Source organism: Physeter macrocephalus, chromosome 6, assembly GCF_002837175.3.
Source record: "Physeter macrocephalus isolate SW-GA chromosome 6, ASM283717v5, whole genome shotgun sequence".
Classification (NCBI taxonomy): Eukaryota; Metazoa; Chordata; class Mammalia; order Artiodactyla; family Physeteridae; genus Physeter; species Physeter macrocephalus.
The window spans coordinates 55,385,542-55,401,488 of NC_041219.1; the positions used below are offsets into that span (position 1 = coordinate 55,385,542).

The 15,947-nt window shown below is 55.5% G+C and overlaps 1 protein-coding gene across 1 annotated transcript in view; it reads right to left on the reverse strand.

The window, feature by feature from the left end:
• The window catches only part of IQSEC3 (IQ motif and Sec7 domain ArfGEF 3), a 98,599-nt gene that overhangs the window by 55,793 nt on the left and 26,859 nt on the right, over nucleotides 1-15,947 (reverse strand). The window contains exon 2 of the mRNA XM_024129209.1: nucleotides 8,034-8,120. Coding sequence (XP_023984977.1) covers nucleotides 8,034-8,120 — 87 coding nt within the window. The remainder of the gene's footprint in view (nucleotides 1-8,033; nucleotides 8,121-15,947) is intronic.

Consider the following 15,947-nt stretch of genomic DNA (forward strand, 5'->3'; position numbering starts at 1 on the left):
CCAAGGTCACAGGGTTTGTAAGTGGCCAAGCCAGGACTTGAACCTGGGTTTGAGTTACTCTGTCCGTGCTCTCAGCTGCTCCACATCTTCGTGCTTCCTTGAAGGCTTCCTGAGCTCACCTTCCAGCCCAGGGCACTCTTATCCCACCTCCTCACCCTCCTCCTTTCCGACCTAGACGGGAATCCACAAGGATCTGGTGCTCATCTCTCCGCCCTCAGAGAAGAAAGGGAATTCCTTGTATTCCCTTGTATTGTAGAGTTCTTCATTGGTCAGTAATTAAGAGTCTCCTGTTTACCAGAATCGTTCCTTGTTATACTAATGTGATACATCAGTCTCTCCTGAATTTGTTTCTGGTGAGTCAGTCCCCCTGGAATCCAAGAACCACAGGGACGCCTAATTGGTTCTCCAAACCTGCAAGACTGCAGCCTAGACTTAGAGCCTGGTGCCCACACCAGTTCCTGCCAGCCTGCGGGGGGAGTGGGGGTGGGGGGCCAGGCCTGACCCGTCGAACAGTGACAAGAAAGGGGCGCCCCGCCGCTCCTCTGTCTGTACGGGCTCTGTCTTCACCTCCAGAACCTGAGCAAGTTGCTGCCCTTCCCTGAGCATTTCCTCGGCGGAAAACTGGACACAGGGATTCTCGTCCTCGTGACTTTGAAGGTTTGTGGGGAGGAGCGGTGGAGTGGAGGGCGGGGGGGAGCCTGTCACCTGGCAGACGCTGCGTACAGTTAGCTGAGGCCGAGGCTGCCTTGCCGCCGGACGCTCCCTCATTCCCGGGGGCCCAGCCCAGCTCCCAGGCCGCACCCCGGGGAGGCGACGGGGATGGAAACGAGACAGCTGCTCGTGCGAGGGCTGTGGGGTCATGCTTGTGAGGTGAGGCTGGTCTCCTTTAAAACTGCCTTTTGTGTTTTCACGGTAAGTGAAATGGAGAAAGAAACCCCCGTGGCCAGCCATCCTCCCAGCACTCCTCTGACTCGGCTTCCATTGCTTCTTCCGCGCGAGCCTCCGCCCAGGCGCTCCTGTTCAGGTCACACCACTTTGCTTTACCCTGCTTTGCAAACGCTCCTGGTCCCTTGGCCGGATGTGGATGCCTCATGCGGCCAAGGCAGCTCCTTGCCTTCCTATAGAATCACTCTGGGGGGCCTCGGGGATTAGACCGGTCACCACCCACGTGACAGCTGAGGACACTGAGGCCTAGAGCAGTGGGGGAGCGCCGGCGCTGTCGGGTGGCCTGAGTCCGCCCTGTTCTGCATGACACCGGCATCACCAGCGGGGGACCTGGGGTGACGCACTGCCTCTCCTGGGTCTCCTGTCTGGGCAGTAAAGGGCCAGGGCTTCCTGGTTCTCTGCCGCCGTGACGGCCTGTGGTTCCAAGTCCACGGACCCCTTCTCGGTGCTCCGCCAACGCTTCTCCTGGCTCCAGACAGAAAAACACGTCTTCCTTCACCAACAGCTGTCTTTCCTGTTTTGTTTTGTTTTTTCATCGTCACAAAAGTAATCTCTAAAAATCTCCTTTCCTAAACCATTCCAATGCCTCTCAAAGGCAGTAAATTCTTGAAGAATGCCTGATCTCATGCAATCCCTCCTGCTATAGGCTATTTCCTCATTTGGGGTCTGAGGGAATGCATTTAAAACTCCTTCTGTCATCCATCAGAAACGCTTATTGGAATTATGTCATTTTCATAGTTGTGTTATCGGCTACAAGATAAATGAACAGGTAAAGATGACCTTTCAGAGGAGAAAACAAGACAGCACAGGAAACAGTGAGGTTAGAAGAATCTCTAGGCCTGCAAAGAGAGGCCACACTTTCCAGGAATGAAAAAAGAATATCCAAAAGATTCAAACAAGAAGTTGTCAGCAAATGGAACAAGAATTTGTTTCCCCCAAAACTGGACAGAGCTCTGCATTAATAAATGCCAATCCCTGTGATAGCTTTCATTTTGTTATTCTGGAAGTATTATCTTAGTTATGTTTATTTCTCTCTCTCTTTTTTTTTTTTGGCCATGCCACGCGGCTTGTGGGATCTCAGTTCCCCGACCAGGGACTGAACCAGGGCCACGGCAGTGAGGGCCCAGAATCCTAACCACTAAACCACCAGGGAGCTCCCATGTTTATTTCTTTAAATAATAAAGCCTAGAGCTTTTCTCCTCTAAAAATATTCTCTTGGTCATTTCTCTGTTCAGTCTGGCTGTGCTGATGTGTTAACCTAAGGCTGCCTGAGTCTCCTGCTGGGAGGGGGTGGCAGGGAAAGGCCCCGACTTCTCGGTCCCTGCACCACGAGCCAGGTACTCCGGGAGGGGCTGTGCAGGGTGGTGGCCACACTTCACTTCCTGCGCCAGCGAACCCCTCCCTTCTTTTGTCTCCAGTGATAGAAGCCTTAACAGACGCGGTTCAAGTCCCAGCTGTACCATTTTCCAGGTTTACGGCCTGTGGACAAGTCATTCATCACCTCTGAGCCTCAGCTTCCTTGTGTGTAACATGGAATAACAACATTTTATGAGTCTTCAGTGAGAATTGAATAATACCCGTATCTATTGCACACAGCAAGCGCTCAGCACATGACAGCTAGCATTCTCCTTCCCTTTTGTGGGTGCAGGGACACAGAATAGAAACACCGAGGGAGGAGAGATTCTCTAACCTGCTCCAAACACACCGAGGACAGGAAGCGGGTTGTCTGGAGGCGGGCCCAGCCTGGCCTGGCTCACATGGTGGCCCAGGCCCTGCCCCCTGCGCAGGTGCGTTTCCTGAGTACCTCTGGTGACCACCTAGGTCCTGGGAGAGACCATCACAGAGGATGGCCAGGCCTGGGAGGAAAGCACACAGGAGATTGTTCCAGACATGAGTCCCACGTCCCACAGAGCAGAACGGCAGACAGCAGCTCAGGACAGAGCTTTCCTGCTGCCCCTTGAGTTAGGGGGACGTCCCCACCCAGACAGCATCTGTTTTGTCTTTTGTGTCTCCAGGGACTGGCAGGGAAGACACAGGTGGGGCAAAGAGCACAGAGGGGTAAAGTGACAGGGGACAGACTTCCCTAGCTCCGGGACCAAATTCCTCTGCCACCTCCATTGAGGTCACCCTCTGGTATGGAGCCAGCCGGGCTGGACTCTGCTGTGACGACATGGGGACCCTCAGAGGACAGGGAGCTCACAAAGCCCAAAGAAGGAGGAGCTGCCTCTCCCCACGCCCGCTGCTCTGCGCTGAAGGCAGGTTGCCGCGCCCACCATGGACGGTGGTCCTCAAACCCCAGGGCTCCCTCCTGGGCTCCACTCCAGGGCAGCGCACCCTGGGGGGTCTTCACAGCCCTGGCTCAGGGTGCAGGACCCCAACCCCTGCAAAGACCTCCGGAAACGAATCTCTGGTCTCCTCGGAGACCGGACAGCTCCCCGCTGGCCTTTCGGCTGCAAGTGGCCCTCCTGGCGTGAAGATGCAAGGACCCCAGTGACTGGGGGCCGGGCAGGCCGGGTGGGCCTGCTTCCACCCCTGCCCTGCCTCCACCCAGGGCCACGAGGGAAGCTGAGGCCTTTCCGTGCTTCTCTGGGGAAGAGCATGCAGTTCTGCAGCCCCAGAATGACCCTCCCCCCTTCCACGGGGGGTGGGGCAGGGTTCCCAGCAGCCTTGGAGCCTGGATGCGACTAATGCAGCCGGCACAGGACACAGTGGCCCCCGAGCCCAGCTGTTTGAAGCCTAAACTGTATCGATTTGAGAATTTAATTGCTCTGTGATCCCTGAGTAAACTCTGGCTCGTCCATTGATAAGGCCTCCGGCCGCTGGGGAGAGACAAGATGCCGTGGTTGCTGATGCAGGGCTCTCCCTGCAACACCGCTCCTGGCTGGGTGTCCCCTCCTCAGGGGTCCCAAGCAGGGCCCCCGGCCTGGCTGGTTGGCAGGTGATGGGGGCAGGGGCACCAGGAGGGACTGGTCAGGGCGGCAGACTCTCCTTGGCTGCGGTGCCCTGCGTGGGAAGGGCAGGCTACAAAATCGTTTTTTCTTTCCTGCGGGGAAAATGTAAAACCCAGCCTAGAAAAATAAACCCTGGCAGGTTGCACACTAATATATGAACAGCGGTTCATTCTATATGACTGCCTTCCATTTTTATTTTCTTCTTTATACTTCTGCATTTTCCACAGTTCCAACAACTAGCAAGTATAACTTCTAATCAGAGAAAATAGATGTTATTTAGGATCCAATGGAGCGGCTGGAAGGATTCCTCCTGTGCTCCTAAAGAAAATCCTAGCGGCAGCTCCGTGGGAAGCGGCTGCCTGTCGGAGTTCGGCCTGGGCTGACCTTCCGGCTCCAAAACTAGTTGGCAGGGGTCCCTCTTGTCAAGACCCCAAACTTCTCTCCACCCTCCAGTCCTTATCTGCAAATGGCCACAGCGCTGTCACACGGAATGACGCGAGATAAAGTACTGAGTGCTTTAGTGCCACGCCCCTGGCATGTTCCGTAATATTAGTGCCTCTTCCATCCTAGCGGGAGGACCCGACACGCAGCGTGCCCCCCAGACCCTCTCCCACCCCAGGGCTGGGGGTGGTTCTGTTTCCTGCCCAGCGGCCCCCCTCCTGACCCCTCCTCCCCCGCCACATCCTGTCATTACTCTGACGGAAGCCAGTCTTCCTCCTCTCAGGCCCCACTGCCACCCACGGAGACAAATGGGCCACTATTTCTGTAGATGCGGACGCAGCGGCCAGCTCCAGGGTCATTGTTCCCGAGGTCACTGAGAGCCCCAGAGGGAGGAGGGCCCGGGGATGGAAAGCAGGGCTGTGATTACCGGCCTACGCAGTGGCAGCGGGGGACGTGGGAGGCGTGCACTCCACTCGAGGTCCCCGGAGGCTGCTCTCACCCGAGGGCCTGTCACCTGGGAGGCATGGGCCGTGTGCCCGAGGCGATGCACGGGTGGTGCAGCCGCAGAGACCTTGCCGAGCCCATAACCACGCCACTGCACCCGACCCTTGGCCAACTGCGCCATCCCTCGGCCTCCCAGTCTTCCCACTTCTGGGAGCGTCGCTCCCCCCAGGCTCCGTGTCCCAAGACAGAGTTTCTCCTGACCCCATCCCCCAGGGCTGCCCTTTGGGTAGCTGGGGAAGGCCGCCCTAGCCCCCCCACCACACACACCCCCAGGACTGGGGCTTTGGGAGGGCCAAGGGTCTCTCCTGGACCCCCAGGTCTCCCCTGGGCCGAGGGCCTCCCTCAGGCTGCAGCAACTCGTCTTCGTGCGTCTGATCAGAGGCGCTAGGGGTGATGGGCCGCCACCCGCCGGGGGTGAGGCCAGCGGCTCAGGGAGGGGCCTCTTGTTCAGCCCCACAGCTTGGGTGGGGACAGGGAGGGCATGGCACCTCCGGCGCTGCTGACCTGGGTCACTGTCGGCCAGGCGCAGAGGAGGGAGGTGGCCAGCCCTGCGCTCGCCCACCAAAGACCCTGACCCTGAGCTCTGACCGATGGCGTGGAGTCCTTACTGGGCCCCCTGTAGAGAGCACCTGGCTTATCCCTGGAAACCCCAGAGGAGGCCGTCTCGGCCGGGGCCCTGCTGAGCCGGTGGGAACCCAGGCTGAGCCGGGGGAGGGGCTGGCTTGTCTCAGAGCCCAGCCCAGGGTCCCCCCAGCGCGGCCCTCAGGGCCTGGCGAGCCAGCCACCGTGTGCTCTCACCGCACACAAGGCCTCTGACCTCGGCACCTCCTTCGAGCAACTCCGGGCGGCGGGCGGGGAGGGACTGGGCATGCTCTCTGGGGGCGGGACCCCTGGTCAAAGGGAAGGGAGGGGCCGGGAAGGTCACGGATAAGGTTGGAACAGAGGTGTGGGGAGTCTGAAGGGAGAAAACTTATCTGGGGGTGGAATCCCCCCAGGAAGCCAAGAACAGACAGACTGACTGACACGCAGCCTCCTGGACGTCCGAAGGCACCCGGGGGGCTCCTCCCAGACAAGCTGAGACGCTGACATCAGACAGACGGACAGACAGACAGACAGAAACACGCTCCAGGAAACTACAAGCCAGACAGATGGGACGACTGGGATAACTGGGAACAGAGGCAGACAGCGACTGAGGGTCTGGACCGCGTGGACAGGGGGCAGCACTGGGCAGTGTCACAGGCCCTCGGGGACCAAGAGACTCTCCCACCTTCCACCCTCCCTCCCGGCATCACCGCCCCCCCGTGGGAAGCTGATAATAGATGTATAAGAAGCCTGTTCCCCTGGCCCCGGCCCCCGTGAAGGGGCAGCACCCCGCCCCGCCCCAGGACACCGCCTCCGACCAGGGCTCAGGGCTTCGGGGTAGCAGGCCAGGCAGCTGGAGGAAAAGAGGGAGGGGGGAGGGGCGTGGGAGACCCGAGGGAGGGTCTCCGCCCCCAGCGCCTGCCAGGCGCCAGCATCTTGGGGGCGCCCTGTCATCCACCCTCACCTGATGCCGGTGCTTGGGTGGCAGCGATGGAGGTGGGCGGGACTGAGTCGGCCTGCGGGCGGGGGACAGAGCAGACAGCCCCTCTCTTCTCCTCCCTGCGAGGAGTACGTCTCTAGCAAGGAGACTCTCCTGTGTCTGAGAGTGGCCGCTCGCGGGACGGCCCTCCCCCGCTCCTTCTCCCCATCCCCTGGGCCCCTCACTCCCTGCCCTCTTTCCTTCCTCTCCCAGTGTCTCTTCCTCCCGTTTCTCTTCTTCCTTCCAGCCTCCAGGAGGGCCATTTTCAACTCGGGGGCATCGCATGCCCCGGGATGGGGAGCCCCTCGCGATCCAGGTGGCCTCACCCTCCTTGGGTCCTGGGCACAGAGCCCGGCCCCGAGTCCTCTGGGCGTCGGCGCGGCACCGGCCCTCCCCTCGCCTTCTGTCCCCCCCCCGCGTGGCCGCGCCCCCCGCAGTCCCGGATCCCCAGGGGGGCCCCGATTTTGGCTCCACTCCCACCGTTCCCTCCGCAGAGTCCCGCCTCTCCCAACCCGCTTGGACTCCTTTGCGGGAAAACAAGCGGTAACACCTTTCGGGGGAGGTTCTGCACCCCCAAGCCCACCGGCTACCATCCCTGAGGACGGCCCAGTTACTTCCCAGGGAGTGAAGGGGTCACGGGAGCCCTGAGGCTTAAACCCGGATGAGACGGGAAGCCATGGTGCCCCTACATAGACCAGCCCCTTCATCGCACAGATGGGGAAAGTGGGGTACAGGGGAATCCAGGAACTTTTGCCCAAGTTCATTCCAACAAGAGGAGACTGCAGATGGGTGCGCTTCAGGCTGGAATCCGGGTATCCCGACCCCCAGGGAAGTAAAGAACAAGGAAAGAAAAGAGAAATGCACTGGACGGAGATGGAAAACGGGGGAAAGAGAAGAGGACAAAGTGGGACCAGTGCAGAGGGGGCGGCTCCAGGCCGAGACGGGGGGGAGAGGACGCTGATGCAGGGGAGGAGGGGAGGTGGAGGGTCAGAGGGGGGACGATGGAGGGGAGAGGGAGAACGAAAGCGATGGAGAGAGCCCGCGGGGAAAAGAGAGGGTGGGCGAATGGTGCAGAACAGGGCACGGAGGAGAGCCTGGGACGGGACTCCAGAGCTGACTTCTCAGTGGGCCCCCTCCCTTCCCAGGTGGTCGGCAAACGCAGCGGAGTATGACAAACCTTCACATCAAAGTTACCTCGGCTCCTTTGTGGAAGGAGAAAGATGAGAGAGAAAAGTGCAAATCTTGGACGTGAGAGGCGGGATGGGTACTGTTATTGGAGGGGCACCTTCGGGTGCCAGACAACCCACCACGCGAGACGTATAGATAGAATCAAGCTAATTTCCCCTGACGTTTAAAAAGGTGAATGTTTTACAGGCTGGTTAGCGGGCAGGAGCATAGGTTTGGGATTTGCACAGCAGGGTTTCATGACCTACAAATTGGGAGCTGCTCATCTGGGCTCCAGAGGAAGGACGGAGAGGTGGAAATATGAGGGAGGAGGTAAAAACAAACAAGAAAACACACGAGACTGGCTCGGGAGGAAGAGGCCGAGTAGGGCCCTGGTGTGCGCTCTGCTTGGAGGGGGAAGGACGGTGGGGGTGGGGAAGGGAGGACCGTCCGGCAATTATTCCCACCTGTGGGAGGCCAGGTCGGAGCAGGCGGGCTTCCGCTCGGCGGCGTCGGCGGCTGGGCAGCAGAACTGGTGCAGCACGGTCTCGCTCCTGAGGGCAGAGCAGAGGAAGGTCAGCGCCCTCTGACCCCAAGACGCCCCTGCCCCAGCCCCGTGCCCCTGGGTGACACCGAGGTCCCAAACACTACCCAGGGGAGGCCGTGCAGCACTGAGTCAATGCAAACACTGCCTCCTGTTTGCAGCCCCCTGACCTCTTCTACTTCTGCGCCCCGATCCCTGCAGTAGGCTCCTCCGTGGGACGTAACATTTATTTGACTGTATCTTTTGTCATTATCACGGTTAGCCCTCTAGAACCCTTTCCCCCACGAAGGTCCCACCAGCGAGGCAGAACCAGGTCTATTCATGCGAGAGGCACAAAATTGCATGCAGTGAATATTTTTAAGCTAATCATAGGCAGAGATGCAAAGCACTCATAGAGGCTTTAGAGTTGCCGGCTTGATGAGAGATTTGTCTGATGTGGATGAAAAAGCCGACCGGAAGGTGGAGATCCGGGTTCTGGGGCCACGGCTACAGGTGGCTCGGGTTGTGATACCTGGTTCACCTTTCCTGGGTTTCAGCCTATTTACTAATGAACCACAGGAGTGGTTCCCAGCCCCAGCTGCTTACTAATCTCTCCAGGAGATTTTTTGTTTTTTTTTTTTTGCGGTACGCGGGCCTCTCACTGTCGTGGCCTCTCCCGTCGCGGAGCACAGGCTCCAGACGCGCAGGCTCAGCGGCCACGGCTCACGGGCCCAGCCGCTCCGCGGCACGTGGGATCCTCCCGGACCGGGGCGCGAACCCGCGTCCCCCGCATCGGCAGGTGGGCTCCCAACCACCGCACCACCAGGGAAGCCCTCTCCAGGAGATTTTTTAAACTACGGATTCACTTGGGCTGGCCCGGGTCAGGGGCAGCAGGACATTTTATAAGCTCCCAGGTGATTTTCTAAGGGCAGCCAGAATTGAGAGCCGTTCGACTACACAATTTCCAAGGTCCTTCCGTTGCTGCGAGGCTGGGATTCTATTACCTGTCTTGAGCCACCTTGAGACTTAACACCGAAATTATTTTTGTCGTTGTTTTGTTGTTGTTTTTCTGGCTGTGCTGTGCGACTTGTGGAATCTTAGCTCCCCACCCAGGGGTTGAACCCGGGCCCTGGCAGGGAGAGCACCGAGTCCTAACCCCTGGACCGCCAGGGGACGCCCCTGAAATTACTTTTGGATGAAGTTATGCTGACCTCCTGCCTTCTCCCCTTTGGCAAGCAGTCACCATCATGAAGTCAGAGAAAGTCAGACCCAAAAGGGCTCTGTTCTGATCACCCTCCCAGGGCTGGGAGCCGCTCCCCTGAGCAGCATTGAGGCAGGCTCCACGGGGTCCTCCCAGGTCTCCAGACGCGGCTGCATCGGCGCGTGCGATAGGAGACATGAGCCTGGATGTCTCCAAGTCCTTCCACACCTCAGGCTCGGGCTGGCAGTGTGTTGGGGGTCACAGTCTCTTTTGGGGTTCCTACTGATGGGGTCCCTCAGGACAGTCCAGCTGGGAGGAGGAGTCTGCCTTCAGCCCCTCCCCTGTTTCCTCTCTACCCACCTCCTGCCCATGGGCCTCCTCAGCCTGGGCCAGGGGCTTGCCAATAGACACCCCCCTCGGTGCCTCCTTCTGGGATTAATTTCATGCTACCCACCTCTGGCCACCCTGGCCCCCTGCCCTGCCCAAGGTCACCGTCCAAGTGCCTGATGTGGGCAGGTCTTAGCTTGTCAGCCCCAGACTTCCCTTCCCTCCACCTCAGAGGAGAACCCACACAGAGGAACCCCAAGAATTCATTCCCGTCAGAGATAAAATTGGAAGAAAAAAGTGGAGAGGTGATGGGAAGGCACGTCACCTCTGTGGTATCCTTCCCCCAAACTTATAGCCCATTCCAAACGTGGGAGAGCGTCAGACAGACCCAAATCGAGGACATTCTACAAAATATCTGACCAGTCCTCCTCAAAACTGTCAAGGTCTTGAAATCCACAAAGAGACAGAAACTGTCACAGACCAGAGAAAACTGAGACGTGATAACTAACTGCCACGTGGTGCCCTTGGTGGGATCCTGGGACAGAAGGAGGATATTAGTGCAAAAGCTAGTAAAGTACAAATAAGGGCTAGAGATAGATAGATAGATAGAGATGGATGGATGGATGGATGGATAGATAGATAAATATAGATGGATGGACGGATGGATAGATAGATATAGAGAGATGGATGGATGGATGGATAGACGGATAAACAGACAGATGATAGATGACAAAATCGGGGCAGCAAAATACTAATAATCGTGTTTCGGCACTTTATAGTGTTCACTATGTAGCATGTACTGTTCTAAGCACTTTCCATGTGTTACTTTGTTAAAACTCACAAAACAGCATGCAACAAAACTTCCTCCTCGGTCTCCAAATGAGGAAGCGGAGGCCGGGGGAGTCTGTGAACCACAGATGAACTCTCAAGCATTCAACACATGCCTGGTTTCTTATGACAACTCGTTATGGTCTGTGTTATCATCCTCTTTTATACAAATGAGAAAACCAGCGCTCAGAGGATGTAAGTGACTTGCCCAAGGTCACACAGCTAGTTAGCAGGAGAGCCTAAAGCCCAGGCAGGCAGGTTTCAAGGATTGTGCCCATTACTCTACTCTGTAAGGTTTATGGCCAGTGGACCCTCCCGTCCAGGCCCCACGCCCTGGACGGGAGTCCCCGCTGCTTAGCCCGGTGCCGGGTGCACACCGCTGGTGCTTAGTGCATGAGCGTGCAAAGGACCACCCCACGCCTCAGGGAGTCCCCCGCAAAGAGAGCATCCACACCAACCGACGATGAAGTTCCTGTCTGACTGAAGCTGGAACTTTTTCCGGCCGTAATGAGAACATGGGTAGGGGGATTGTCTCCTTGTTTGTCCATCGCTGCCCAAGTCCGAGGCTTGTCCTGCCACCGCGCTCGAGCTGATCCCGGAATCCCTGGCCTGCAGGTCGCAGCCCCTCCTCTCTGCCTCCCTCTCTTCCCGCCTTCCCTGGGAGCGCTGCCTCCATACCAGAGACACCAGACCACCGGGCACCAGAGGCTGAGAAGGGAAGTGGGGGACAGGAGGGACGAGACAGGGTCCCCGGGGCGGCACCACCCATCACAGCCTGTCCAGATGTGAGGCAGGGGGCCTGTCCACAGCACCCAGGACAGCTGGCCCGAGGCCTTGCCCCCAACCCAGCCCCGATAAGGTGCTGGCATCTGTGCTGGGTTCATCAGCCCTCCACAAGCGGATCACAGCCCCTGGGTAGGTTCGTCAAGTCCTTTCTCTCCCGGAGCCTCAGTTTTCTCACCAGTAAAACTAGGGTAATAGTAAATCCTTCCCTTGGCAGGGCTTTTAGGGGAGCAGATACAACCGTGAACGTACGAGCACATCATAAAGGTAAGGGTCATACGAGCGAACGTTTTATTCATTCGCTTTTCTGACCCAGGCTTTAATTTCATCAGCTCAAATGACAGAAAGAAAGGAAGAACTTTTCTTCCACGAAGGGTGCTTGCTGTCTGCGCGCCTGAAGTCAGCCGGCGCGGCGTTTTGTGAGCACCAGGAGGCAGGAGACGTCGCCTCCACGTAGCGAGAACCTGCCGCTCTCAGAACCTGCTTCTCAGACCTCTGCCCTTGGTACCTAACTCACCACGCGGGGCACATGGCAACCTGCAACATCCCTGCATCCCCATGTCATCGTGGTGGAAACGGGCTCAGCAGGTGGAGCAAATCCCGAAGATGCTGGGCGTTTAGGCGGAGGACCTAGGAGGCGGGCCTGCTTCCCCCGGCTGCTGCGAAAGCAAAGGACGGAGGAAAGCCTGTGCTCACAGGCCTGAGTGCAACCGCTGCGCTTTGCGGTGAGGGGGACCCTTCAAGGCGCACCAGGAACGTGAGCCAGACCTTGGACTCCTACAGCCCCCAGCCCGGCCCAGAGCGGGAGCCCGGGAGGGGCTTTCCCGGAGCTGCCACGCGGCATCATTCACCTCGAGGTCTGTGCAGTCCGCGGCCCGAGGCGGTGGCCCTCGGAGGTCGGGAACTGCGCGGCCCCAGCAAGTTGGCAATGGAAGGGGGCCCCTCTGAAAAACAGAGCACAACCCATTCTCAGTCCTGGGCTCTTGGAATTCCAAAGGAGGGAGGCGTATGGTATCCAGGCTGAACGCTTATTTCTCGGGCTCGTAATCCCAGGGCCCCTGACTTGAGGCAGAGCTCGGTCCTCCCTGGCTTTCGTGATCCCAGGTGCCCCAAGCTGATGAGTGCTGATGGGGTGGCCGGATTGTGGGTGCATGTGGTGACCCTAGAGCGGGGCAGTCCGGACCCAGAATGAGGGTTGTGGCGTGCGGCCGCCAGGCCGGGCCGGGAAGGAGCATGGAGTTCTCGGGGGATGAGAGGAGCGGGCCATCGGGGCATTTCAGGGCATCACCCAAGCAAGATGGGGGTTAAGGGTCTTCCACGGAGTCAGCGTGGGCCTGAAGGAAGAGGAGAAGCTGGGGTTCATCTGGAAGAGGACCCCGTTTCTTACTCTGCAAGAGCCAGGAAGTGGAGAAGAGAGCGGTGGTGCCGCCTGGGGAAGGGCAGAGACCTCAGAGGCCAGCTGGCTGCAGGGAGAAGCACCAAGAACTGCCAGGGGCTAATGAGGTTGTAGCCAGGCCAGGCTCCGAGCCACGGGCGGCTGTGCACCTACGATTTCCCACGTCTCTATTTAGTTTGAGACTCGGGATTCCACTGCTCGGCCATCAACACAGCTGAGTAGTTGAGAGGCACTGATGAGGCGTGCGGTGAGGCAATGGGTGAAGTGGCGGAGGATGGAGGAGGGGGCGCCCAGCAGGAGAACTGAGGAGGAAGAGCCAGGATCCCAGGGGGACAGCTTTGAAGGAGGACCCCCTCCCCTTCAGCAAGCTGAAGACAGCAGCTCTAACCCCCAGCCTCTGGAAGGAAACAGCCAGGGAACCTCTCCGACGGAGCTGTCTTGAGCTTCAGGAAAAGGGAGAAATCATAAAACCATTCCCAGCACCTTCCTCGCCCCGACCCGTCCTGGTGCCACCGTCACCAGTGCCGGTAGAGCCTGGAGACTGGGCTCCTCCCACCTCCCCCTTTTCTTAACTTTATCACCTCCTCCAGGAAGCCTTCTCTATCTAAACATAGTAATAGGAGGAAAAGATGACCTTATTTTCTCAGAAGTCACTCCTATTCACGGGGGGTGGGAGAGGCTGAATAGTCACAACCACTCTGAGAAACAAGAACAAGTTATAGGACATACACTGTGCGCTTTCAAGACTTAAAATAAAGCGGCCCAAATTAAGAGAATTTGATGTTGGCATAAGGAGAGACATACCGATTGATTGAACCAAACAGAGAGGCTAGAAATAGATTCAAGCATCGGTTGATTCTTGGTAAATTGATTTGTGGTAAAAGTACCAAGATAATTCAATGAGGGATACTAATTTTTTTAACAGATGGCGCTGAAACAATTGAATATCCATATGCAAAAAATGGACTTCAATTCATAACTTGCACCATATATAAAAATTAATACAAAATAGATCATAGACCTAAAACAACAGGTAAAAGTATAAAACTTCTCAAAGAAAACATAGGAGAAAATCTGTGACTTAGAGGACACAGAGATTTCCTAGATATGACACACAAAGCACAAACCATGAAAGAAAAAAGTTGATAAATTAGACTTCATCAAAATAAAAAGAAATTTTCTCCTTGAAAGATACTGTTAAGAAAAATGAATAATTCTTTCAACTCATAATTTAAAGATGAACAACTTTATAGGAAAATGCACAAAAGATTGGAACAGATACTTCACCAAAGATGAATATACTAGTGATATCACTAGTCATTAGGGAAATGCCAATTAAAAGCACAATGAGACACCATGACACACCCGCTAGGATGACTGAATTTAAAAGTCTGACGATACCAAGTGCTGAGGAGAGTGTGAAGCACCTGGAACTCTCACACTTTTGGTGGGGGTGTAAAAGGGTGCAACCCTCGGGACAGCGCTCTGGCAGTTTCTTATAAAGTTAAGCATACACTTACTATTTGCTCCTGTAATTGCATGCCTAGGTATTCACCCAGGACAGAAAAGAACATATATTGACACAAAACTATTCATAGCTGCAAATGTTCCCAGCAGTAAGAAGCTGGCAACTCTACACTTATACTGTCAATCAATCTTGGACAAGTTTGCCAAGAATGCACAATGGGGAAAGATAGTCTCTTCAACAAACGGTGTTAGGGAAAACTGGATAGCCTCATGCCAAAGAATGAATGTGGACCCATATCTTACACCGTACACAAAATCAACTCAAAATGGATGAAAGACTTAAACATAAGATCTGAAACTAAAACTCCTAGAAGAAAACATAGGGGGAAATCTTTAGGACATTGGTCTGGCCAATGATTTCATGGATATGACACCAAAACCACAGGCAACAAGAGTAAAAATAGAGAAGTGGGACTACATCAATCCAAAAAAACGCCTGCACAGCCAAGGAAACAATCAGCAGGGTGAAAACGCAACCTACAGAACGGGAGAAAATACTCGCAAACCATATGTCTGATAAGCAGTTCATTTCCAAAATACTAGAGGAACTCCTACAACTCAATAGCAGCAAAACCTAATAACTCAATTAAAAGTGGGCTAAAGGGCTTCCCTGGTGGCGCAGTGGTTGAGAGTCCGCCTGCCGACGCAGGGGACGCGGGTTCGTGCCCCGGTCCGGGAGGATCCCACATGCCGCGGAGCGGCCGGGCCCGTGAGCCATGGCCGCTGGGCCTGCGCGTCCGGAGCCTGTGCTCCGCCACGGGAGAGGCCAGAACAGGGAGAGGCCTGCGTACCGCAAAAAAAAAAAAAAAAAAGTGGGCTAAAAACTTGAACAAACTCTTTATAGAGTGTCTCTATAAACTCTTATACAAACGGCCAAGAAGTATACGAAAAGATGCTCAAAGTCACTAGTTACCAGGGAAATGCAAATCGAAACCACGATGAGATGTCACCTCACACCTGTTAGGATGTCTGTTTTCACAAAAAAACAAAAACAACAAGTGTTGGGAAGGATTGGGAGAAACTGGAAGCCTTGTGCACAGTTGGTGGGAACGCAAAATGGTGCTACGGAAAACGGAGTGGAGGTTTCTCAGGATATTAAAAACAGAACTACCACGTGATCCAGAAACCTTCCTCCTGGGTATTTATCCGAAAGAATTGAAATCAGGATCTTGAAGAGATATTAGCACCCCAGTATCCAGTGCAGCACTAGTCACAATAGCCAAGATTCACAAACAACCTAAAAGATGGATGAACGAATGAAGAAAATGTCTTCTGTACATGCAGGGGAATACTGTTCAGCCTAAAGAAGGAAAGAAATCCTGTCCTATGTGACCACATGGATGAACCTTAAAGACACGCTAAGCAAAATAAGCCAGTCACAGAAAGACGAATATTGCATGATCCCATTTATAAAAATTAGGATCCTAAAATAGTCAAACTCACAGAATCAGAGAACAGAAGGGTGGTTACCAGGGATGGGGGAGGGGAGAGGGAGATGGGAAATTGCTATAGTCAACAAGCATAACGTTCCAATCACACAAGATGAATACGTCCTAGAGACCTGCTCTCCAACACTGGGCCTACAGTTACATTGTACACCCAAAAATCTGTTGAGGGTGGATCTTGTATTAAGTGTTCGTATCCATACAACGGAATACTGTTCAGCAATGAAAAGGAACAAGATCACTCATGTATGTACCAACGTGGATGAATTTCAAAAAAGCCTTATATTAAGTGAAGGATGCTAGACACAAAAGCCCACACAATGTATGATTCCATTTGTATGAGACTCTAGA